This window comes from Gorilla gorilla, chromosome 12, assembly GCF_029281585.2.
Source record: "Gorilla gorilla gorilla isolate KB3781 chromosome 12, NHGRI_mGorGor1-v2.1_pri, whole genome shotgun sequence".
Taxonomy (NCBI): Eukaryota; Metazoa; Chordata; class Mammalia; order Primates; family Hominidae; genus Gorilla; species Gorilla gorilla.
Genome location: NC_073236.2, coordinates 78,592,721 through 78,618,503, shown reverse-complemented (window position 1 = coordinate 78,618,503; position 25,783 = coordinate 78,592,721). Strand labels below are relative to the sequence as shown.

Genomic DNA, 25,783 nt, shown 5'->3' with positions numbered 1-25,783 from the left:
GCCCAAGTACCTTCTTTGTTGTTACACCCAATACATATCTTTATATACCTTTATCATCCGACTCATACTTTTCCACACTTGATGACGGCCACTGCTTCTACCGTGCACCCTGGTTCCCTGATTAAATGCCTTTGTGGTTGCCTTCCTCCTTCTTAGTCGCTCTTTGCAGGCCCCCTCTTCCCTGCCTACTTCTTACCTGCTGATTTTTCCCAGAGTTATAGCCCAAGCCTCATTCCAGCCTCTTTCCATTCTAGCCTCTGAGGGTGCGGCTACTAACCAACCTGCAAGTCCCAGTTGCTGAACAAAACGTTATTTCTCTGCTGCACCCCAGTGTCTGACGCACTTACATTCCACTTCTGAACACCTCTCATCCCTGAATATTTGTCACCCCTTCTCCACCCTGGGAAGTCCCCCTCCTTCCAGTTTCCATCTTACCCTGGTCCATTGTCCAAAAGTCCGTAAGAATGATTTTTTTTTTTTTTTTTTTTGAGACGGAGTCTCCCTCTGTTGCCCAGGCTGGAGCGCAGTGGCGCGATCTCGGCTCAATGGAAGCTCCGCCTCCCGGGTTCACGCCATTCTCCTGCCTCAGCCTCCCGAGTAGCTGGGACTACAGGCACCCACCACCATGCCTGGCTTAATTTTTGTATTTTTAGTAGAGACGGGGTTTCACCTTGTTAGCCAGGATGGTCTCGATATCCTGACCTCCTGATGCGCCCGCCTCGGCCTCCCAAAGTGCTGGGATTACAGGCGTGAGCCACCGCGCCCTGCCAAGACTGATTGTTCTAGAACACATCTGATCGTGTCATCTCTCCATTTAGGTTGCCTCAGTGGTTGCCCATTGCCTGTATGGCCAAGTGCAAGCTCCTTAGCAGCGGAAATGAGGCTTCTTAAGATCAGGCAACCCCACCACGCTGCTCCTTCATGTGACTCTGTTATAGCTGCTTTAGTGAAGTGTGAAAGGTGAAATCAAAACGTCTTTTTGTTTTGAGGTCAAAACGCCTTGAAGCAGTGTGTTTACATGACTGTTGTAGCTTTCTGGAAGATAATGTTGGAACGTGGTAGCTCCGGTAGGCAAATGGAGAAAATGTCTCCACTCGTGAGTGTATTTCGTGGATGACCGCAGGCAAAGGACAGGTCGGCATAAGGGAAGAGAACAGTCAGATGCTTCCACCTTTTCACTGTTCTACCCATTTCTGTGCTAACTACCCATGTAGTTAGCAGAGAACACCCCAGTAACATTGTCCAAATAGTTCGTGCAGTTTTAGCTAGAAGCCGAAAATTCGTGAAAGGAATCATTAATACTCCATGATAAAGTGCATCAGTTTACAGTAATATGCGTTTGCAATCACATTCTTTCGTTCTCTCTAAAGGATTATTACGTGAATAAAATGGAAATACTCCTGCAGTAACATGGGACTAGTTGGAAAGGTGCCGGGAAGGCGGAAGGGCGAGAGACTGCGTCGCGGAAAAAACCGCAGCGCGGCAACTGGGCGCGGACTCGCTCTTAGGCGAAATCCGCAAACGGTGTGACGGGTGCGCGCTGTGGCCCCAAAGGCCGGTCTTACAGCGACCTGGGCGTTCGAGGTCGTGTCCTCGAGGGCTATAGGGAGCCTGCCGAGGCCACCTGATGGCCATGTTGCGTCTGCACTGCCGGTTGGACTCTCAGGCACCCGCTACTCAGCGCCCTGCTTCCCGGCGCCGGGAACCACGAGCCCGCCGGCACCGCGGGCCCTGCAGCGCCCTCCGCCCTTCGCAGGCGGCCCAGGCAGCCCCGTCCCGCCCTAGCGTTAGGAGACGCACAGCGGAACCCCGGCGGCCACAGCCCCTCCCCGCCCGCGCGTCCCCGCGTCCCCGCCTCCCAGATCCCGGCTGGGGCTCCCGGGCGCGCCGCGGCGGGGTCGGGGGCGGGGCCTTCTGGCAGTTTCTGGGAGCTGCGAACGCGCCGCCCCGGGGCTCGGCGGCCGGAAACGCCGGCTTCGGAGCCTTAGGCGCCGCGGCGTTTCCTTGTTTTCCGCCTAGTCCTCGCCGCCATGGCCAAGTGGGGCCAGGGGGACCCGCACTGGATCGTGGAGGAGCGGGAGGACAGGACCAACGTGAACAACTGGCACTGGCGCGGCCGGCGGCGGCTTCCTTCCGGGATCTGGGGAGGGCCGGGCCGCGGGAGCCGGGGCTGCCCTGGGGTCTGTGCGGGGCCGCGGGGCCAGGGGGCCGCCCCCCATCCTGAGCTGCTGGACGCAGGGCTCGGCCTTCGCCTCTCGGCTCGGGAGAGTCCTTGAGTACGGAGACCGGCGAGGAGGGTTGCAGCTGCCTCTCTTTGAAAGTTGGGTTGGGCCCCAAGAGTGACTTCCGACAGACCTTTCCACTCCCACCGTCTGTGGCCTGAGGGCCTTCCCTTCTCCTCCCGCCAACCCCTCTGGATGTTTCGGGGAGTTAGAAGGGAGCTGGATTGAGAAACTGTGTTAGGGGCGGGGGTATGGAACGTAGTGGAAAGGGCAGAAATTTGGATCTCAGTTCGCGCCCACCCCGCAGGCGCCGCCCGCGAGCCGGGCCCTCTGTGAGTGAGACAAGCTCCTCTTCCTTTACGCGCCTCACCTGGCGCGTGGGGGGAGGTCGGCAGCCCTTCGCCGCGGAACCTCCGGAAGGGATGTCCTCTGCCCTGCGCCTCTGGCCGGGGCTGTGGTCCCTCCAGGCCCTCGAGGGGATGCTGAGGCCGGTCCCCAGAGGAGCATGACTTGGCTGGTCCGGAGGAGCTCTGAGGGCATGGGCAATCTTGGCTCGCTGCAACCTCAGCTTCCAGAGTTAAAGCGAGTCTCCTGCTTCAGCCTGATGAGTAGCTGGGACTACAGGTGCGTGCCACTACGTCCGTCTGATGTTTGTATTTTTAGTAGAGACAGGGTTTCACCATGTTGGTCAGGCTGCTCTCGAACTCCAGATCTCGTGATCCGCCCGCCTGGGCCTACCAAAGTGCTGGGATTACAGGCGTGAGCTAGATCTGACTTTCTAGTGTCCTAGCCTTGGCCCCATGGACATGTCATTTCTCTCAGCTCGTTTCTGTCCCCTAAAGTGAGAGTATTACCTGGGAAGATTACATTAGACGATGTATATGCGAAGACGCTTGATAGCTGGTATTGTCATGATTCTGATTATTTCACTACTGCTACTTTCCATGTGGCCTAGGCTTTGCCTATTTCCAGTGGGCGAGCTAGGTAGATCCTCCTCCCTTAAATAAGCCAGTGTTTTTAAGACAGAATACTACTTGCATAGTGGACAATAATATCTTAAAGAACTGAGCAGGATGAAAAGAATTTGGTAGAAAGCAGGTTTGAGGAGCACATTGGAGGTTGGCAGGTTTCGAGGCTGCTTGAGAGGACTTGGGCCGATCTGGGCTGGGCTTGGACGTGACCCTGGCACCCAGGCAGGTGGATCCCAGATGGGGCTTCCATTCACGACTTTCTGGTCCCTGGCAGGACAGAGCGGGATGCCACCAGCTGGTCCAAAGGGAAGTTCCAGGAGCTCCTGGTGGGCATCGTTGTGGATAATGACGCTGGCCGCGGCGAGATCAACGAGTTGAAGCAGGTGGAAGGGGAGGCTTCGTGCAGCAGCCGCAAAGGAAAGCTGATTTTCTTCTATGAGTGGAACATCAAACTGGGCTGGAAAGGTAACAGGGGCCTCGGTCCTAGTGGGGCTGGGGACAAAGTGCGTTCATCATTCAGCGAATGTTTTTACAGCCCCTGCTATGGGCCTGGCACACTGACTGGCTCCTGAATCAGCGTTAGTAGATCCTGACACTCTGGCCACACTTGAGTTCCATGGGCCAAGAAGGATGGGGGTTTCCCTTCTCGCAGTACTCGCAGCTGCTTAGAGCTCATTGCTGTCAGCTGGGCCCTCTTCTACCAGGCCCTTGTGAACACGAGTCTCCCAGCATTGCTGCCTGGAGCACTCTTCCCCCAGGTAGCTGCCTGCCTCCTTGAGGTCTTTGTCCTGAGTAAAGCCATCTCTGTGCATCCTTGGAGACTCCTGCCTTGTGCCATCTTTCTTCCCTACTTTATTTTTCCCCAAGGCACTGAAACTTGCTTTACAAAACTATTTTGCTTACTGTCCTGTTCCATCTTTCTGTCATTCAGTAGGGTAGGGATTTTTTTTTAAAAAACGGCTCTTTTGAGACATAATTCACTCATTTAGTGTGTATAATTTATTGGTTTTCGGTATAGTCACAGAGTTGTGCAGCCATCACTACAATCAATTTAGGAACATTTCACCACCCCAAAACAAAACCCTGGACCCATGAGCAGTCACTCTTGTTGCCCTCCTCTTCCCCAGTCCCTGGTGTCTGCTCACCCGTTTTCTCTGGATTGGCCTCTGAACATTTCACATAGATGAATCATGTAGGATGTGTTTTTTGGTGTCTGCCTTCTTTTACTTCATAATGTGTTCAACGGTCATCCGTGTTGTGTCAGGTAGCAGCACTTTATTCTTTTTTATGGCTGATGAATATTCCACAGGTGCATATACTGCATTCTGTTTCTCCATTTATCAGTTGCCGGGCATTTTGGGTGTGTCCACTTTTGGGGTCTGTGGGTTCAGTTCTCCAGTGGTGCCTCGATCCTGGCTGGGCAGACAGCGTGTGCGCACTCAGTCCTTGTTGAGGGAGCCAAGTCTGTGGAGATGCAGGGAAGGGAAGAGGAGGAGTTAGGGTTTGAGCCTCAGCTCAGGAGTCAGCTCCTATCTGGAGTGTGTGCCCCAGAGCAGTCCAGTGAGTTGGCCTCGAGCCTCTGCCCTGCTGGCTGCCTTTCTCACAGACGAGGGTGTTCAGCCCTTCCCCCTTCGCCTCAGAACAGGCTCAGAACTCCTCTGGCTGGGAGTTTGCCTCTCTTGCAGCCCCCTGTGTCTGCTGCTGTCTGGATCATAGCAGTCTGGCTCCCTGCCCACTCCCCCAGCACCGAGCCCTAAGGCCTGAGGAACCTTGTGGGCCTTGTGTCTTTTCCATCTCCCTTGGCTGCTTTGCAAGGATAAGACCCAGCCACTGCCAGGCAGCAGCCAGAGGACAGGCTGTTAGGGCTTGTCCGAACACCTCCCAGCTGCTCTCCTCCAGCAGCGAGTCTCTAGGGTGGCAGCTGGGACCCACTGGGGAGGAGGCAACACTCTAGTCCTGAGAGAAGTCTACCTGCCTGGTATCCCCCACACAATGTCCCCAAGCCAGAGCCTCCCTCCCCTCCATGGTCAGAACATACTGTCCCTTTCTGTCCTTCCATCGCTTTTGTGACTGCTTCTCCCCTTCAAGGTACTCCTTTATCCTGCTTTGCCCAGGCAAAGAGTACCCTGGGACAAGAAGAGGAATATGGGTGCACTTGCCCCACACTCGTCTCAGGATGGCGGGCTGCTGACTCCTCATGCCCTCTCCTTGGCCATGGCCTGCCTGACCTTTCTTCCGTGGCTGCTCAGGGGGCCCTGGAGTGGTGGAACCCTGTGAGGGCACCTGAGCTATTCAGTGAGGTAGGGCAGTTTTTCATGAAATCAATTTTTTTTTCTTTTTTGAGACAAGGCTCACTGCAGCCTTGACCTCCCAGCAATCCTCCCACCTCAGCCTTCCAAGTAACTGGGACCACAGGTGTGTGCCACCATGCCCAGATAATTTTATTTTGTAGAGACAGTGTCTCCCTGTGTTGCCCAGGATGGTCTTTAAACTCCTGGGCTCAATCCATCCTCTCACCACAGCCTTTCAAAGTGCTGAGATTATAGGCATGTGCCACAGTGCCTGGCCCAGTTGTTACTTTGTATTATAATTGAAGAACCCATTTTGCTCATTTTAGGCATCGTTAAAGAATCTGGAGTGAAGCACAAGGGATTGATTGAAATACCCAGTCTTTCTGAGGAAAATGAAGTAGATGACACTGAGGTATGTGATCAAGTTTCTATTTCTTTTGTTCTTTTTTCAGTCAAGCTTCTGCTACAGACATTGGGCATTTCAAATAGTGTTGATCAGACTGTGTGGTTCCTGTGTGGTAGTTCGGGTGCCTTGTGGAGGGCCTGTTTGCCGAGAAGGATTGCCGTACTGTGGGGGCAGCGTGTTGTGTGGAGCTGGAGTGGTACAGGAAAGAGTAAGCCCCAGGAAGCCCTGAGCTCCCCCGAGGACCAGGCAAGGGGCCTGGGCAGCTGGCTGCACCCTCCTTAGCCTCCTCATCTGTGAAAAGGGGTTAATTTCTCTTCCAGGGGTGTTGTCACGTTAGATGTGACAGTGTGTGCACTGTAAACTGCTCAGGCAGCTTGCATGGCTTGATGAATGTGACTCTCTCTCTTCTCCTGCACCTTTGCCGTTTCCCTTTAATGGTGAAAAGTCTCAGCCTTTAGCTGCTATATCTCCCTTGGTTATGCCTCACGGTTTTTTGTAAACTACCCAGTTAGTACGTGTTGCTTTTGTGGCTCTCTTGGTTCTCTTGGGAGACAGAGCCTTGTGTAACTCCCATGCTTGGCTTCAAGTTAGTGCCCTCTTTTGGCTGAAAGCTGGGTTTTGGGGGTGAGACCATTTGTACAGCCGCTATATTTTTCAAACGAGGGTAGTCTGACAAAGGATTTTTTTTGATTTGTGAACGTATTTAACGTGAAGGCTTTCCAAGATAGGCTGACTCCTGCCCAGCAGTATGTCTTATGGCACAAAGGTTATGCAGTGCCACAGGCCGGGGGCTGTCCCAGACCTCTGTCTTCAGTTATGTGGTTCCTCTGCTCAGGGCCTGAGATTCCACTTTGTTATAGTCAGATCCATCAGCTGAGAAATTTTTCAACAGAATGTTTAACTGGTTTTTAAGATTTAATCTCTCAGTAGCATTACGGAACAAACTCTTTAGATTCAAACTGGGGCCCAAGATCAGGCCCACCTCAGCTGAAGCATCGGGACACTAAATTTTTTCAAATTGACACCTTTTTCTTCTGGGAATACTAGAGACGTCCCCAAAGCCCTCTGTTGCTTCCTTCTCCCTTGGTCTCCCCCTTCTTCCCTCTCTTCTTCCTTCCCTCTGCCTGTCTTCTACTCTTCTCCCTTTCCCAGTTTTCCTCTCTGCCAAAAAAGTATATAATCCAAGGCTGGGTTGTATGGGAACTTGATTTCCCTAATTACGGTGGCTTTTGGGTTCTATACCAGCACTGTTCCATGTAAATATAATGCAAGCCACATGTGCAGTATAAGTTTTACTAGTAGCCGTACTTAAAAAGTTAAAGCTGTGGCTGGGCATGGTGGCTCACACTTGTGATTCCAGCACTTTGGGAGGCCAAGGTACGAGGCTCACTTGAGCCCAGGAGTTCGAGGCTGCAGTGAGCCATGGTCATGCTACTGAACTCCAGTCTAGGCAACAGGGAGACCCTTAAAAAAAAATTAAAGCCAGGTGTAGTGGCATATGCCTATAATCCCAGCTGCTTGGGAGGTTGAGGGGAAGGATTGTTTGAGCCCAGGAGTTTGGGTTTAGCCTCCGCAACATAACGAGATGCAAGCTCTTAAAAAAAAAAAAAAAAGATAAACAGGTGAAATTAATTTTAATAATATATTTTATTTAACCCAGTATATATAAAAAAGATTTTAGCATGTAATTAATATAAAAATTATGAGGTATTTTACATTCATTTTTGGTAGTAAGTCTTTGGAGTCTGGCACGTATTATTTCACACAGCAAATCTTGATTCAGGCCAGCCATATTTCAGGTTCTCAGTAGCCACATGTGACTAGTGGCTATCATACTGGACAGTGCATTTCTAGACCCCATGAAAGCCATGGACCACATCAGCAATAGGATTTATATACATACACATGCACAACTTTGTATGCAAATTAAGGGGTTTACATTCTATGAAGTCCATGCAAGGTTTGGCCCCCAACCCTGTCATGGACCCTGGATTAAAAACCCTTAAAATCCTGCCCTATCACATCTCTTACATCCACTTCTTTCCTTCCTCCACTGCCATAGTTCTCTCATCCATACAGCCCAATGTTGTAAGAATACATCAAACCAGATCTTTCTTTGGTTTCTATTTTTTGATTTGTAGGTCAACGTGAGTAAAAAGAAAGGAGATGGGGTTATACTGAAGGATCTTATGAAAACTGCAGGCACTGCCAAGGTCAGGGAGGCCCTTGGAGATTACCTGAAGGCACTTAAGACGGGTAAAGAAGGCATCCCTTGTGAACCAGAGGGTCCCTTTTCTATTTACCCAAGTTATACTCTACACTGTGGTCAGAGGCTCCAGAAGCAAGTTTATACTTCAGAATAAATTGTAGTCTGGAAGTTGAGAGCTAGTCATCGTTAAGACCATAATTAGTGATCATCAGTATTGTACACAGCATGAACCATTTTGCCTACAGAACTGTTAATTGTCGTTTTCTGGAATGAAAATCAGTTGTTCGTGTAATTACTTGTTTAATGTCTGACTTCCTTGCTAGACTATAAGCTCCATGAGGGCATGGAAGGTGTCTGTCTTGTTCACTGCTGTATCTCCAGCATCTAGCACAATGCCTGGCACATAGTAGGTGCTTAATAAATCTTTGTTGGATGAATGAATGAATGGATGAAAGTGACTGCAGGTATTACAGGTGTAATTGAGAAATACCTAGATAATATCCGCATTGCATGGAAGTGAGGTTATTGTCTTCCCTAAATTAGAGAAGTGAGGCAGGCAAGATGGCCAGCAGTGCCTTATCTCTGTACCTCGTTCTTGGACCCTACCACCTGAGTATGTAGGTGTTCGCATAGATGGGTTTGGGGTTGTCACTTTTCCCATGAGAGCGCACGTGTAGCTGGCTCACAGGCTTTTGAATACTGTGAAGACAAGCTTTGTGAGGCAGTGGTCACCCTCATGTGAGAAATTGTCTGACAGTAGGTTAGAGCCACAAAGCTATTAGTAGTTAATCATATAAAACTTAACTGTTTGGAAAAGAACTTTGGAAAATTTTGCTGCTTTAGCAAAAACTTGATAAAAGTGAGGCATTTGAAAAAAAGGCATTTGTTGCTGTGGAACTCACATTGTTAATCATCAGTAGTTTTATATGTAAACACTTGGAATGGTCTTGAAATTCTCAGAATGTTACAGGAATTATTTTTATAAATGTTTTATTTTCTTACATGCTGTTTTGGGTTTTCTACCTTACTCTTTGTGCTTAAAAGGAGAAAGGTCCTTATTAAAACCACTTCCCTTGTTTCTTTATAGAATTTACAACGGGAATGATTTTACCAACGAAAGCTATGGCAACCCAGGAATTGACTGTCAAAAGAAAACTGAGTGGGAATACCCTGCAGGTATGAGCTCTGTTGGCCAAAATGTAGGGAAGGGGTAAAGGAAGTGTTTGAGTCAGGGCTCCGAATGGCCGTGTTGATGGAGAACTGAGGACAGCGAGGGCCTTCTTCCACCTTTGAGTCTCCCGTGAGTCCTCTAAGATCTCCCATTTTGTTGTGCAAATGATAAAATGAGACTTTGATTCTTGATGGAAGGGATTGTTAACAGACACGCCTTTCTATGGGATAAATACCTGACTCAAGAGTGTCCTAAGGGCAGTGTTCTTTGGTAGGCTACAGAACCAGATGACTTTCAAGATTCACATAGCATAATAAAAGAACCTTCTTTGCTCACTTTTGGATTGGGAGTTTAGATCCGTTCTTGGAATGGGTGTTTTGTGTGTAATGGACACCCTTTAGCTTTAGGTGCAGTTGTCTTTCACCTGCTCACGGCTGTATCTGGAAGTCCAGCTAGGATGAGGGGTATTCAGTCATAACCTGGGAACAGAGCTGAAGAGCTATAGGAACAGTGAGCTCTGGTTCCAAAGTAAAGACCAAGACTGGTGGTGCTAAAAAGGCTTTTCATGCTGCTTTTATGTGTGTCTGGAATAGGCAGTATGGAATTTGGGACATTTGATGTTTTATTGAGAAGACTATTGTAATCCAAGCAGCTTTCTCTCTTGTTATGCTAATCATCCCCTGGAACCTCTTCCCTTTTCCAGGTTCAGGCCTCATCTCCAGTGGCACTGGGTGTAAGGATTCCCACTGTGGCTCTTCACATGATGGAACTGTTTGACACAACTGTAGAGCAGCTGTATAGCATCTTCACTGTAAAGGATGTAAGTAACTCCCTAAGCTAGCATGTTAAATGCTGACATTGGGAGAAAATACATTACAAAGAACAGGAGCTGGTTTTTGGTTTTCCTTGTGGCTGTGTTTTTGATTGAAGGGATGTGGGATGGTGGTGACAGAAGTCTGAGCATAGTCTCTGAATAATTGGAGGGGAGATGGGCATTCTTTGGGACTATGTCCGCATTACATTGAGTTTTCTCCCTCTAGGAAGAGAGAGTTTGTTTTATTTTCTGTAAGTAAAAGCTACATGTTTAGGATTTTTAAACCATAGTAATTGTTATATTTTGTATTTCATAATTATGTCTTAGTGTGTACTGGAATAACATATGTTTTATTTGGTTAGTTGGTGCAAAAGTTTTCTAAATCTACTGCTGTATTAGAAACTGAAAAGGGAGGGAAATTCCAGATGTTTGATGGGAACATCACTGGTGAATATCTAGGATTGTTAAGTAGACTCAAGGTTGAAGAAGTAAGGTGGGATTAACTTACTTAATATTACTTTTTGTATATGCTGTTTTTCGCACCGAAATCACGAGGGTCTGTGTTGCCTCAACCTTAACAGCAGCCCTTTGTTCTGGTTACTATTACTGTACTTAAAACATTATTATATATTCCTGCTGTCCTTGATGTTACTGCTGTTCTGAGACATTTTGGCAATAAAGACAATTATCAGTGGTGCTGATGTATAAACTGGAAGAAGGACCGTATGTTGTTCATTGATTCTTCTAGTACTTAGGAGTTTCAATCAAAGGATTTTTCTGTGTTGTATTGTGGGAAGTCTTAAAAGATTTTCAGTGGAATTTCCCCTCTCTTTTCAGTTAACAAATAAGATCATCATGAAATGGAGATGTAGGAACTGGTCAGAAGGTATGTTACTAATTAGTGCCCTTCATATTAAAGGTCCCAAAACACTAAGGCTAGGTTTTTCGTATGGATAAATTTTCCTTTTCATAATGCGGTAATAAGGTTCCTATTTTTTTTCTTAGAACACTATGCCATGGTTGCACTGAATTTTGTGCCTACTCTAGGGCAAACAGAATTACAATTGAAGGAGTTCCTATCTGTAAAGAAGAGAACATGAAATTCTGTTGGCAGAAGCAGCATTTTGAAGAAATAAAAGGTTTACTGCAGCTGACCCCCCTAAATGGTTGAATTAAAATTTTATAAGGCATTACTTTTTGTAAGCGGAAAAAGTGTCACATTTACCTCTTCCCTATCTTTTTTTTAAAACGACTGTCTTTATTTTATATTGGATGAAATCTATGAACATATATACAATGTAAAGCATTGTTTGACTCTTTATTATAACTAGACACTGCATTGATTTAAAAGTAGCAAACAACCTGAAATTAAGTATTAACCTGACCTTCCATCGATATTCCTCTGGAAATAGGTAAGTCCTCAGTGCAGATAGTTGATGTTTCCCAAGCTGAAGCTTGTCCTATAGCAAGCTTGCTTGCAGCTGTACTTTTAGTTCAAGATGACAAAAAATAAATGGCATGTTGACACTATTCCTTTATTTTACTTTCGGGTTTTTAAGGTGTGTAAATCTTAGGTCGTAAAAAACAGTGGTATATTGCATTCAAAAGCATGCTGAGGTGAGGGCAAATTGGCTGTGTTTTGCTCCACATCTCCCTGCTGTGGTTTTGCACTTTGGTGTGGAGAGGATTGAGAAGTCTGTGGGGACACATTAGTTTTGTGGACTACTGGTAACACTTCCAGTGAAACAGCTTTCCAGTGAAACTACTTTCACCTGAGAAGACTGAAGCAACGGAGAAGACTGAAGCAACGTATGTAAACAAATGAAAAGTCATCACAATCAGTTTAATTAAGTGCACAGAATAGCAATCAGTCATGTCAATAAAAATAAAACAATTATTTTTACATCAAGTGTGCTTTATTTCCTCCACAGGTATTCTGTTAAATAAAGCACCATTTATATAATGCCAGGCCACAGCTAAAGAGGATTCTTTACAGAATCAAATTTCTTGTGGTTGTTCCGTATACAAGTAAACTTAATTTTGATAATAAGAACCACAGCGATCGGAGGCAATCTGCCTCTATAAGGTACAAAACTGGCACAGAGGACACCATATCATACACAGTAAAAATGCTGTAAGTTTAAATTACATTGTACAGGGCTAGGCAACCCTGTTCTTCCCAGACAGCCATATTAAATGAAAGCCACTAAAGTGAACTCTTAATTACATAAAACATCCATTATCTGATTGCCCTTTAGGAAGTATACTGAAGATGCAAGTTTTTTTCATCTGGAGTTCTGCCTGACCAAGAATTAAGCCTATAAATCTATCTTGCCATTCAAGCAGAGAGCACTGGACAAACTGAAGCACAAAAACAAATAAGCAAAACTTATACAAACAGCATGGGGGTTGGGGGTGAGGGACTTAAAAGTAGACATGCTACACCTAATGTCAAGAAGCAGCTTGGTTTCCTTTGCCAGATATCCTTGTGACGACATGGATTGTAGATTCAATGGTCCTACACAGGGTATCTAAAATGTCATGTTGCTGCATATGACTAAAGAGTCCTCTGGAATGGCCACAACTGAGAGAGAAAGCAACCTCAGGGTCCTGGGAGGGCAAAGCTTGGCCATCACAGCTTCTCAAGTCAGCTAAGTCAGACAGAACTGCAGAGATAGAAGTAGAAGGGAACTCAGATTCTTCCTCAGCTAGGGTAGAATCCTTGGAACAGTGGAGGTCTTTAAATTCTTTACAGTCGTCATATCTACCATTGTTGGACTGTTCTTCTGCATGCTGTGACCTGATATTTGACATGTCTTCTGAAAACGAAGATGGAACTTCCATTCGGAATTCTTTAACGGAACTATTTTCAGGGGAAGGAAGATCTTGCTCAGTTCCTGGATCAATAATTGAGGAGTCTCTGGTCTCATTGTCAGAAGTGCTTGTTGGGGTCAGGACCTCCCTGGTTTCTGTTTTCATGTCACTGATGCAGCTGTCTACAGTGTGCTCCTCATCACTGCTAACACGCCGCCTTTTAATGGGAGTTGCTCCTTCATCATCTGTGAAAACACATGCCAGAAGGGAAATTTCTCTGAAAGTCATTAAGATCACGTTAGGGGGGGATGTGGGAAGTTAATTTTGTTTCTAGCATTTATATTTAGGCGGTTCAGCTGAACACACAACTATTAAACCAGTTACACCAAGTGTATTACTCCCTCCTCCCACCCTAAAGGTAATGATAGTAGTCCATAAAGCTAACCTTTAGTTTTTCTTTCTTTGGCTTCTTGCTCTTGGAGTGAGTTTCTCTGTTGCAGACAAGTCCTGCATTTACTTAAAAGCTCTTGCAGAGTTGGAATTAGAGCTGGGTTTAACTGTTTGGGAGTGTGTACTGACAGGAGCAAAGCGAGTGCCCTCAGGTCCTACAAAAACCCAGATAGGAACATTTCAAATTCTAAAGCCAACACTTTGATGCAGTTGTTTACAGTTAATTGCAGATGTTTATTTTCCCAGGAATCCATTCTTTCCTAAGAATACCCTGGTTTCTCTGGGATTCTTAGAATGATAAAACCAGAAAGCCAGTGTTAAGATACTACAGCATTTCATTAGTTTTTTTTTGTTTTTTTTTTTTTTTGAGATGGAGTCTTGTTCTTTGGCAAGGCTGGAGTGCAGTGGTGTAATCTTGGCTCGCTGCAACCTCCACCACCCGGGTTCAAGCGATTCCCTTCCCTCAGCCTCCCAAGTAGCTGGGACTACAGGCGCCCGCCACCACGCCTGGCTTAATTTTTTCTATTTTAGTAGAGACAGGGTTTCACCATGTTGGCCAGGATGGTCTCAATCTCCTGACCTCGTTATCCACCGGCCTCGACCTCCCAAAATGCTGGGATAGCAGGCATGAGCCACCGTGCCCAGCCTCATTAGTTCTTAAAGTCACTAATAGCATTATTTTATGCCCACGAACCAGTAAGTCAGACCAAAACCTGAAACAGTGTTTTCTGAAAAATGGAAAAGGAGATATAAGAATTTTAAAAACAAACCTTGAAATCATAGTTTCTCAAGTTAAATTCTGATGGATGTCACAAATAGTAAGGTCTTCCTTACTGAGCTCTGTCATCTGTTCTGGCTTTTATGCATACTGTGATTTGGGAGGCTGCTGCTCAACATTCTAGCCCATTTCCAGAGTGTTCCATTATTCTAGGACATGGCTGTCATGCGAGTCTGCACAAGGCAACTAATGCTCTAGATTTAACTGCCTTTTTAAATCAGTAGATCATTAATTGTTTCAGTTACATAGGAGCCATAGGCAGTAACAGAAACATCACAAGTAATGTTTCCAAAAATATACCCAAGTAGAGATAAGACCACTAAGATGTTCCCTTTATTACCTTTCAGCATTTAATGATACCAGCTTGTAGCTTCCAAGGTGATAGAGTGTGCTGTGTACATACAAGGCATAGTGAACGTGTATTTAAAATTTGTTTTTTGTCGTACATGGCTTAAGAGTTTGAATCAGTAAGTTAAAGTTACAAGAGTAAAATCATATGAAGGCCACACAGTTAACTGAAGGACAGTTTAAAAGTGTGTGCCGCCGCCTCTGCATAGTTCTTACCCCATTTAAAGAAGCGCTTGCTTTGGAAATTTCAACTCGGTTGGAGAAATCAGACTGTAGGTTCTGATACTGGCTTATCAAGTTTGTAATAAGAGTGCTGATCAAATTGGCACAGTTTGCTTCAGAAAACACTTGACTTTGAACCTGAAAAAGAAGATTTTAAAAAATCTCCAAAAGACCAGCATAATGAAACCACAAGCATTAACTAATTGGAAATGACACACTGAGTTTCCAAAGTACTACATACCTTTAGAAGGAAATGTGTCATGAACGTGTAGACAATGTTGTTGTTTAAAAAAGTTCTTTCATCCATTAGGATACATTTAATATATTCTGCGAAAACAGGATCTTCACACAAAAGCTTGATGCAGTTTTTTGACATAGCAGACTAAAGTGGGGAGAAGATGGTTGAGCACTTATGGTTGAGCACGGAAAAAACTTACACGGAAAAAACATACACTTGTGTATGATGGAATCTGAAGCCACTGAAAATCCTACTTGAAAAGCCATGTCTAACTCACCTATTGAATTTTTAGTTAACAGCAACTTTTTCATACAGTAAAATGTTACTAATTTAGATTATGGGAGTGCTGGGGGAAGACACTGATGCCGAAACTTAACAATGTTTTAAAAGAAATGCAGGTTTATTATCCAGCACTGAGAGAGTTAACAAGGACTGGAAAAATAAGACTAACAAAGAATAGGATGTGAATGTTTTCAAGGGCCAAATTAATGTATTTATAGGTAACCAGAGCATATGTTGCAAAAAGACACATTTTAAGAATCAATTTATTCTCCAAAATGTTTTAAACTTTACTGTATATTCTCACTAGCAACAGTAATTCTGTAAATACCTTTCCCCCCCATCAACACTGCAAAGGTAAACAATAAATCTTCTTTCCTAATTATCTCACACAGAATCAGTGGTCTCAATATATGGAAATTTTACTAAAATTTGGTTTTCCTGTTTTCAGATAGTCATGGCTCTTAAACACAAGTAGTATGTCTTTAAGCAGATACACTCCATAGATTTAAATGTGCATTTTAATCATTTATATGGAAAAACAATATATTTTTTAAATAGGACAAAATTTACATTATATATATATATGCATATGTGTATATCTTATTAGAGTAAGCAGCTGTCATAAGTAAATTACTCAAGGTCAGTCAAGAAATTAGGATTCAAGTAGGACCAAGACCCAGGTCTTGAGATCCTTAACACTAGGAAAAACCTGCCTTGGTCTACCAGTCACAGCCTGTGCCTCTGCCTCTGTTTCTTGCTCAGGATGGCTGCTTCTATAGGACTGGAAGCTTTGGAGGCCTTATATGGTTAGGCTTTGTTTTAAGGGAAATTTGGGGGCACAGTGAGTTCTGTCTGTGAAAGAAGTCAAGCGAAGGGAGTCCTGCGATGCAGAAGTTGAGAAGGCAATAGGGAGCAATAGGTAGTGGGAGAGTACAGAAACCAAGAAACTACCCAAATCAGGAAGAATGAAAAAGAACAGCAGGAGCAGTGGAGAGGGAAAACGAGATCTCCAATTGTCTGAACAGAACACTCAGCTCAAAAATCAACTGATAAAGTCATTTTCTGAATGCCTACTGTATGCTAAGTCAAGTGAGCTAAGATCAGTGTATACTAGCCTCTGAAAGATTTCTGCTGTAGAGAACAAAGTGGCATTTCTTCAGGGGATGGAGATGACTCTGATAAGGTCTCTACACTTGAGCTCTGTTTTGGAAAAGTAGAGAAACCACCAGTAGAGTACAGGATGGCAAACATCTAGGAGAATCCAGAGCACACTACAGCCTGGTAGGAGGCTGAACCAGACTCAAAATACTTCAGAAAGCATGATGTGGGTCAAGGGTTGCACCTAAGGAAGGTGAATAAATTCATCTCTTCCAATGGGGTAGAGCAGATGCAACCAGGCAGTACAATCAACAGTTTTTTCAGGGACTGAAAGGTAGTGGGGATCCTTTATGCCTGATCCAAGGAATGAGCCAAACCTTAGTACCTCCTCCTCTTCCCAATTCTGCCTTTGTAACTTAACAAGCATTATTTATGCAGCCACTTAATTTTAAGGAGTTGGCTCTTAGACACTTAAGGTACGAACAGTAATCTTTCCTGTTTTCAAGGAGATTGCTGTAAGAAAACAAGTGCATCAGATCCCTGAAAAACTACAGATTATGAAAAGCTAAAGGACAGACTGCTGACAGGGTTTCTGCTAGAGGTTTTGGAATGGTGGAAAAGAGGTAGAGACAGGGAGGTGAAGGAGAGGAAGAAGTGGCAAGTGCCTTTTTCCCCACTATCTCCCTGTTTTGGATTTTCCCCACAACTGTTGATATACATCTATAAATGAGAAATTCAATTATAACCAGCTTATTTAAAATATCCTCTATGATAGAAATCTACTTAAGTTAAAAAAATCAAAGGGAAACTAGATGCCTAATAGGTAATAGCAAGTATTTTCATTCATTCATACTTTACCTATCAAGATTCTTAAAACGTCCCCACTTTTCAGCCAAGTCTTCAACCCATTGTTCCTAAAATTATTGACCACTTGGTCAGATAAGATTAAAGACCAATCATCTAAAACTCATTTTCTTTACCTGAGTCTGGCATAGCTCAGTCCAAAGTTTGGGGAACAGTGCAAGATGAAGTGGCAAACCTTCATAGGCAACTAGGACACCTAATATTTGAAAAGAAATCAGAATAGGTTATAATTATAAATTATACTAGTGAGATACTCAACTCTGCAGGTACAATATTACAGCTATTTCTAGTCATAACTGCATATTTTCTATATTTTAAAGTACATAAAGGGGAAAAATTCATTCCAGTGTTTAGTGAAATATCTTAGAATGTGGTACTTCGAATTTATTTATATCCTATACCTCATTCCTGAAGGATATGGGACTTAAATCAACTCTTCTTTTTTGAGTATTAGAACTTTATCTGGGAAAAGAAAAAGTTACTGCAAGTGGCTCCAAATCTTTCTTGGATTAAGGTACCACTCTGCCTATTAGATAATTTTCATAGGGTGGCTAGACTGCAGGAGGGAGGAGGGGAAAGGTAAAAAAAAAAAAAAAAAAAAAAAAAAAAGATGTGGAGAATTAAACATATCTTCCCTCTTTTACCTTCTTTCTTCAAAGATAGAATGACCTTTGTGGTACATTTAAATAAATGTAGCCCTTAACACCAGTTTCTTGGCTTGTTCCCAGGATCTTCTGAGTGGACCGCATCTGGCACTATGTCAGAGAGTGCTATTTGGAACCTCTATGAATTTACTTCTCCACTTCTTGACTATTCCAGATATAAAATATGTCACTAAGATGTGTGCCCCTATCCTCTGTCATCCTATCTCTGAAAGTACAGAAGCTTCATTACCACAGTCCTAAATGAATTTCCTATCTTCCACATCCCCTAGGGTCCCCAGGGCAAGTATAATCATGGAGAAGAAGAAATATAACACAGACCATTCTCTTCCAGTTAAGAAAAGACTGAGTTAGACAAGGAGTCAGCAAACTTGTTCTGGGAAGGGCCAAATCGTATTTGAGGCTTTGTGGCCATGCTCTGTTAACACAGCTCAACCCTGCAGAGGCAGTGTGAAGGCAGCCTTAGACAAGAGTAAGGAAATGGGTGTGGCTGTCTTTCAGTAAAACTTTACAAACACTGAAATGGGAATCTCATAATTTTCATGTCAGAAAATATTCTATATTAAAAAAAATTTAAAAATATGAAAACTTTTCTTAGCTAGCAGGTAGCCATGGTTATACAAAAACAGGCAGCATGTGGGTTGTAATTTGCCAAACCGTGGGTTAGACCAAGGCCTTGAGAACATCCTACACAGGCAAGTCAGGTCACTCACTCAGAACTTACCAAGGATGCCTAGGATCCCTTCCACAGGTAAGCCAATCTATTTTCCTGTCAAGATGAGTCCCTTTAGACGCAAGAGGCAAGGAAATGCTACTTCCCCTTTATCCTAACCTAATCTGGTTGGTGTTTGGCAGCATATACCCACCACGGTATCACCACACACATAGGTAAACAAGGACATGTCATCACATCTGTGGCTATAGGGAAGAGAGTTCCTACGTTCCCATGTTCCTGTATCCTAATTACTCATCAAAGTAGAGGAAGGGTCAGCAAACTATGGCCCTCAGGCCAAACGTGACCCATGGCCTGTTTTTATATGGACTTGTGAGCTAAGAATGGCTTTTTCTTTGAGACAGACAGTGTCTTCACTCTGTTGCCCAGGTTGGAGTGCAGTGGCGTGATCACAGATCAGGGGCAGCCTCGAACCGCTGTGCTCAAGTGATCCTTACACCTTAGCCTCCGTAGTAGCTAAGACTGCAGGCCGGGACAATTTTCTTAAAAAAATGTTTTGGGGCCAGGCGCAGTGGCTCATGCCTGTAACCCCAACACTTTGGGAGGCCAAGGTGGGCGGATCACCTGAGGTCAGGAGTTTGCAACCAGCCTGACCAACATGGAGAAACCGTCTCTAGTAAAAATACAAAACTAGCGGGGCGTGGTGGCACATCCCTGTAATCCCAGCTACTTGGGAGGCTGAGGCAGGAGAATCGCTTGAACGCGGCAGGTGGAGGTTGCGGTGAGCCGAGATCGTGCCATTGCACTCCAGCCTGGACAAGAAGAGTGAAACTCTGTCTCAAAAAAAAAAAAAAAAAGTTTTGGGCCAGGTATGGTGACTCACGCTGGTAATCCTGGCACTTTGGGAGGCTGAGGCAGGAGAATAATGAAACCCCATCTCTACTAAAAATACAAAAATTGGCTGGGTGTGGTGGCACACACCTGTAATCCCAGCTATTCAGGAGGCTGAGGCAGGAGAACTGCTTGAACCCGTAAGGCAGAGGTTGCAGTAAGCCGAGATTGTGCAACTGCACTCCAGTCTGGGTGACAGAGCAAACTCTCTCAAAAAGTTTTGTAGAAATGGGGTCTTGCCATGTTGCCCAGGCTGGTCTCAAACTCCTGGCATAATTGATCCTCTTGCATTGGCCTTTGAAAGTGCTGGGAGTACAGGCATGAGCCATCATATCCGGCTGGCTTTTACATTTTTAAAGGATTGTTAAAAAAAAAAAAAAAAAAAAATCAGCCAGGCTGGGCATGGTGGCTCATGCCTGTAACCCCAGCACTTTGGGAGGCCAAGGCAGGCAGATCACGAGGTCAGGAGTTCGAGACCAGCCTGACCAACATGGTGAAACCCCGTTTCTACTAAAAATACAAAAATTAGCCAGGCGTGGTGGCACACGCCTGTAATCCCAGCTACTCAGGAGGCTGAGGCAGGAGAATCACTTGAACCCAGGAGACAGAAGTTGCAATGAGACGAGATTGTGCCACTGCACTCCAGCCTGGGTGACAGAGCCAGACTCTGTCTCAAACAAAACAAAAAAACCATTAGCCAAACAAAAAATAGTATGTTACAGAGACCTTGTGGCCTGTGGAGTCTAAAATATTTAGTGTCCCCTCTTTGCAAAAAGAGTCTGCTAACCCGCTAACCTCTGAACTAGAGGCTGCTCTGACATTAACCCTCTTATGGGCAAGCAGACTGTATACTGCAATTTCTCTAGTCATTTCTCCCCTACTATCCCCCCAAAGTAAAATAATCTTCAATTTTTTTTTTCTTTTTTTGAGACAAGGTCTGGCTCTTATCACCCAGGCTGGAGGACAGTGGCACGATCTCAGCTCACTGCAACCTCTGCCTCCTGGGCTCAAGCCGTTCTCCCAGCTCAGTCTCCTGAGTAGCTGGGACTACAGGTATGCACCACCATGCACGGTTAATTTTTTTTTTTTTTTGAGACGGAGTCTCACTCTGTCGCACAGGCTGGAGTGCAGTGGCGCGATCTCGGCTCACTGCAGCCTCCACCTCCCGGGTTCATGCCATTCTCCTGCCCCAGCCTCCCAAGTAGCTGGGACTACAGGTGCCCGCCACCATGCCTGGCTAATTTTTTTTTTTTTTTTTTTTTTGTATTTTTAGTAGAGACGGGGTTTCACTGTGTTAGCCAGGATAGTCTTGATCTCCTGACCTCGTGATCCACCCACCTTGGCCTCCCAAAGTGCTGGGATTACAGGCGTGAGCCACTGCGCCCGGCCAATTTTTGTATTTTTTGTAGAGACGAGATTTCACCATGTTGCCCAAGCTGATCTCCCATTCGTGAGCTCAAGTGATCCGCCTGCCTTGGCCTCCCAAAGTGCTAGGATTATGGGCATGAGCCATGGCACCCAGCCCTAAACAATCTTTTTTTTTTTTTTTTCCTTTCTAGACAGTCTCACTCTGTTGCCCAAGGCATGTTGCAGTGGCATCGTCTTGGCTCACTGCAGCCTCGACTTTCCCAGGCTCAGATGATCCTCCCACCTCAGCCTCTCGAGTAGCTGGGACTACTGGTGTGTGCTTCCAACGCCCAGCTAATTTTTCTATTTTTTGTAGAGACAGGGTTCTGCCGTGTTGCCCAGTCTGGTCTTGAGCTCCTGGGCTCAAGTGATCCAGCTGCCTCGGTTTTACGGAGTGCTGGGATTACAGGTGTGAGTCATCACATCCAGCTAAATATAAAGCAATCTCTGTATCTATTTTCCACAACTACCAAGAAGCCAGCACTACCACGACAAACAAAAAAATACCATGGAGGCCTTTTATGATCTCTAATCACTTTGAAGTGGTATTCTGTTATAAGTATCTCTATTTTACAAGTAAAGATGGAAATAGGCCAGGCGTGGTAGCTCACGCCTATAATCCCAGGACTTCGGGAGGCCAAGGTTGGTGGATCACTTGAAGTTAGGAGTTCAAGACCAGCCTGGCCAACACAGTGAAACCCTGACTCTATTAAAAAATAAAATAAAATACAAGAATTAGTTGGGCATGTAATCCCAGCTACTCAGGAGGCTGAGGCAGGAGAAATCACTTGAACCCTGGAGGCAGAGGTTGCAGTGAGCCGAAACTGTGCCACTGTACTCCAGCCTGGGGGACAGAGTGAGACTTTGTCTCAAAACAACAACAATTAAAGAAGGAAATGAACATTTTCTAGGTATGTCAGATCATTATATTAAATTTTCTCATCAATTTTGAGAGCCATCATTTTATCCTAATTTTGCACTTCTTTTGGATGAGGAAATTAGGCTCACAGACATTATATAATCCTCTCAAATTCATTCCAAAGTCAGTATTGATATAGTTAAGACTGTAGTCTACCCCAGATTTATCTGATTCCAAAGCCCATAAGCTTTTCAATGTTTTCTGCAACTTCAGTCCATTTGTTAGCATTTTCATGATTTTCTTCACATCTGCCATCACCTGTACTATTGTTTACTTAATACTTACTTTCTCTCTTTTGAGACAGGATTTTGCTCTGTTGCCCAGACTGTAGTGCAGTGGCCCAATCACAGCTCATTGTAACCTTGAACTCCTGGGCTCAAGTGATCCTCCTGCCTCAGCCTCCTGAGTAGCTGGGACTACATGTGCATGTCACCAAGCCCGCCTTTTATTTTGGTGGGGGGAACAGAGTCTCACTCTGTTGTTCAGGCTGGAGTGCAGTGGCTCCATCTCAGCTCACTGCAACCTCCACCTCCCAGGTTCAAACGGTTCTCCTGCCTCAGCCTCCCAAGCAGCTGAGACTACAGGCGCGTGCCACCACGCCCAGCTAGATTTTTGTATTTTTAGTAGAGACAAAGTTTCACCATGTTGGCCAGGATGGTCTCGATCTCTTGACCTGGTGATCTGCCTGCCTCAGCCTCCCAAAGTGCTGGGATTACAGGTGTGAGCCACTGTGCCGGGCCGGCAGTACCAGTTTTCCATAATATTAAAATAACTTATTAAAATTACAAAACCAATGCATAATCATTACAATTAATTTAAACCTTACAGATATATTTAACCTAGAAAATGAAAGCATTCTATAATTTCATCCTTATAGAGTAAAATTCCTCTACTTTTTTCTGTACATGTACTAAGAGCAATTTTCCCCTTGTTTATAAGAATGTTTATATTCTGCATATTGTTTTTACATTTTATGTAATTCAATCAACATTTCTGTCTTATTTGTTTTCATGTCTCAATATAGGTGAACTATGGTTTACTTAACCAAGCTCCTACTGATAGACATTTGGGTTGTTTCCAGTTTTTACCCATTACAACCAAAGTGAAAATAAATATCCTCTGTATACTGGGAGGCCAAATTGTCTCCCAAATGGACTCTTGACTAGCACTCCATTATAAGATCTCTTCTTTCCTCAAACCATATGGGTATCATCTGAGCTTCACCCTATCTGATAGACTTTTTTTTTTTTAAGAGAGAGAAATAGGCTGGGTGCAGTGGTTCATGCCTGTAATCCCAGCACTTTGGGAGGCAGAGGCACACGGATCACGAGGTCAGGAGTTCGAGACCAGCCTGCCTAATATGGTGAAACCTCATCTCTAATAAAAATACAAAAATTAGCCAGGTGTGGTGGTGGGCACCTGTAGTCCCAGCTACTTGGGAGGCTGAGACAGGAGAATTGCTTGAACCCGGGAGGTGGAGGATGCAGTGAGCCAAGGTCACACCACTGCACTCCAGCCTGGGTGACAGGGTGACACTCTGTCTCAAATTGTTTGCTTTATTAGTAAGTCTGGGCAACTTCTCATGTGGTTACCAAACACTTTTTTGTGTGTAAACTGCCTATTCATGCCCTTTGCTGATTTTACTTAACGTTCTTCATCATCTTACCAAATCCTAAAAATTTGGTATATATTGGCAGTGTTGGCTGTTTATCTGTTAAGTATGCAAACATTTTCCCAATTAGCTGATTGTGTTTTAATTCAGTTTATGGCATTTTCACCATGTAGTATTTTCAATTTTTATGTAGTCAAAACTTTCAACTTCTTATTGTTTCTGGGTTTTGTGTCCTAGGTAGCATGGTCTTTCAAATCTCATGGCGGTATTCATGTGATGTTATGTTTTCCTTTAATATTTCAATGATTTTTTTCCACAATTAAGTCCTTTTTTTTTTTTTGAGACGGAGTTTCACTCTTGTCGCCCAGACTGGAGTGCAATGGCGCCATCTTGGCTCACTGCAACTTCCACCTCCCAGGTTCAAGCGATTCTCCTGCCTCAGCCACCCGAGTAGCTGGGATTTCAAGTGCCCGCCACCACGCCCAGCTAATTTTTGTATTTTTAGTAGAGACAGGGTTTCGCCATGTAGGCTAGGCTGGTCTCGAACTCCTAACCTCAGGTGATCCACCCTCCTCGGCCTCCCAAAGTGCTGGGATTATAGGCGCAAGCCACTGTGCCCTGCCCCCAATGAAGTCTTTAATCCTCCTGGTATTAATTTTGGTCTAAAGAGAGTGACATATTAAAGATTTGCCCCATAGACAGCTAACCAGTTATGTCACTACCACCTATTTCCCACCAATTTGAGATGTCATCTTTATCATCTACCAAGTCCTCATGTATCTTTATGTTTGTTGAAGCTATTTACCCACTGCTTTGCCTATGTATTTCTGAACCTATACTACATGGTTTTAATCATTATAGTTTACTGTTGTGAAATAAGGGAGAAAAACATCTACATTTGAAAAAAGGACAAATAAAAAATAAAAATGATGAGAAAAGGTCTGTGATATCTTGATATTTATCTTTCTGATATTTTGAACTGTGAACTATCTATTAAATTCTAAAAAATAAAATAAAAACTACCGTAACTTTACTAAGTATTTTACAAATCAGCAGTGCCAGTCCCTCTTACCATTGCTCTTTTTCGAGAGCTTTTTTAGGCTAAACCTGTGTGTGTGCGCATGCAGAGAGAGAGGGTCTCTCTCTGTTGCCCTGGCTGGAGTATAGTGGTGTGATCACAGCTCACTGCAGCTTTGACTTCCTGGGCTAAAGTGATCCTTCCACCTCAGCCTCCTGAGTAGCTGGGACCATAGGTGTGTGACACCACATGTGGCTAATTAAAAGAAAATGTTTTTGTAGAGAAGGGGTCTCCCCATGTTGCCCAGGCTTCTGCTGTTTTTAAGTATCAAAATACTTGCCGACACACTTTTTTTTGAGATGGCAGTTGGCAGCTTTGTTCACCCTTCCTGAATCCTCTTTCCCTTTCTTTCTGTTTCCTCCAACCCCATCCCCTCACCATCCTCACTCCAAAAACACTCCAACCCTCTCACTTATTATTTAGTATCTGCAACTCTACTGTTCTCTGCAATTCAAATCTGTAATTATTATATATTTCTCTTTATCCTCTAACCAATCTTAAGATCTGCTCAGTTGCCCATATAAAAATTACCACAAAGACTTTTCCTCATAACTGGAAATGACTTGCAATCCATTATAGGTCTTGAGATGTTCTCACCAATGGTCACAATATTTTAATATTGTGGCCCTTGGACATGTAACCTCAACGTTCAAATGATTAAAGATATAACCAATTTAAACTTACCCTTTTCATTTCTTGTTGCCAAATATAATTTCTTGAAGAAATTATACAAATTAAAATTCTCTACCAACTCTGTGTGGTCATTAGTGTGGACTTTCTTTTCTCAAGCCCTTTCCTGGGCCTCTCCTTGGAAACAGTCATTCGGTCAGCTCAAACTGTGGGACACAACTCTTTCCATTTATAGGAGGCATTAACGATAGGATTGTTTTTAGGAAACAACAGGAAAGTTCTTAGGTCTTTGTCTAAGACCTAAGAACTTCGTATCTAAGACAATGTCCAATTTTCTGTATTAACCAAGAAAAATTTTTTTCTTGCTCAATTTGTGGAGGTTTTGATTTATATTTAATGCTGTGCCACCAGTCACGTTTGGCTATTTAAATTTATTTTGGTTAAAGTAAAAATTCAGTTCCTTAGTCACACTTCAAGTTCTCAACACTCACAAATGATGGGCTACTGACTACTGTGCATGGTGGTACAGTCAAAGAATATTTCCATCCTCATAGAAAGTTCTTTTTTTTTTTGAGACTGGGTCTCGCTCTGTCACCAGGCTGGAGTGCAGTGGCTTGATCTCGGCTCACGGCAACCTCCGCCTCCCAGGTTCAAGTGATTCTCTGGCCTCTCAGTCTCCCAAGTAGCTGAAACTACACGCGCCTACCACCATGCCTAGCTAATTTTTTTATTT

At 44.4% G+C, this 25,783-nt stretch overlaps 2 protein-coding genes across 3 annotated transcripts in view; one reads left to right on the top strand and one right to left on the bottom strand.

Annotated features, from left to right (window-relative positions):
* The first annotated feature begins 1,955 nt into the window (after nucleotides 1-1,955).
* AHSA2P (activator of HSP90 ATPase homolog 2) lies at nucleotides 1,956-11,387 on the top strand. Its single transcript, XM_019021014.4, is given in 9 exon segments — nucleotides 1,956-2,846; nucleotides 3,468-3,658; nucleotides 5,811-5,896; nucleotides 8,032-8,146; nucleotides 9,187-9,275; nucleotides 9,974-10,090; nucleotides 10,922-10,970; nucleotides 11,090-11,158; nucleotides 11,161-11,387. Coding segments are annotated over 9 exon segments (930 nt in total). The 5' UTR covers nucleotides 1,956-2,727; the 3' UTR covers nucleotides 11,256-11,387.
* A 519-nt stretch (nucleotides 11,388-11,906) lies between these two features.
* USP34 (ubiquitin specific peptidase 34) overlaps nucleotides 11,907-25,783 on the bottom strand; it is a 283,644-nt gene continuing 269,767 nt past the window's right edge. For both annotated transcript variants that reach the window (XM_031008389.3, XM_063695856.1), the window contains exons 76-80: nucleotides 17,295-17,374; nucleotides 14,938-15,078; nucleotides 14,691-14,834; nucleotides 13,344-13,503; nucleotides 11,907-13,143 (exon numbers count right to left, since the gene is read on the bottom strand). In XM_031008389.3, coding sequence (XP_030864249.2) covers nucleotides 12,536-13,143; nucleotides 13,344-13,503; nucleotides 14,691-14,834; nucleotides 14,938-15,078; nucleotides 17,295-17,374 — 1,133 coding nt within the window. In that variant the 3' untranslated portion in view covers nucleotides 11,907-12,535. The remainder of the gene's footprint in view (nucleotides 13,144-13,343; nucleotides 13,504-14,690; nucleotides 14,835-14,937; nucleotides 15,079-17,294; nucleotides 17,375-25,783) is intronic.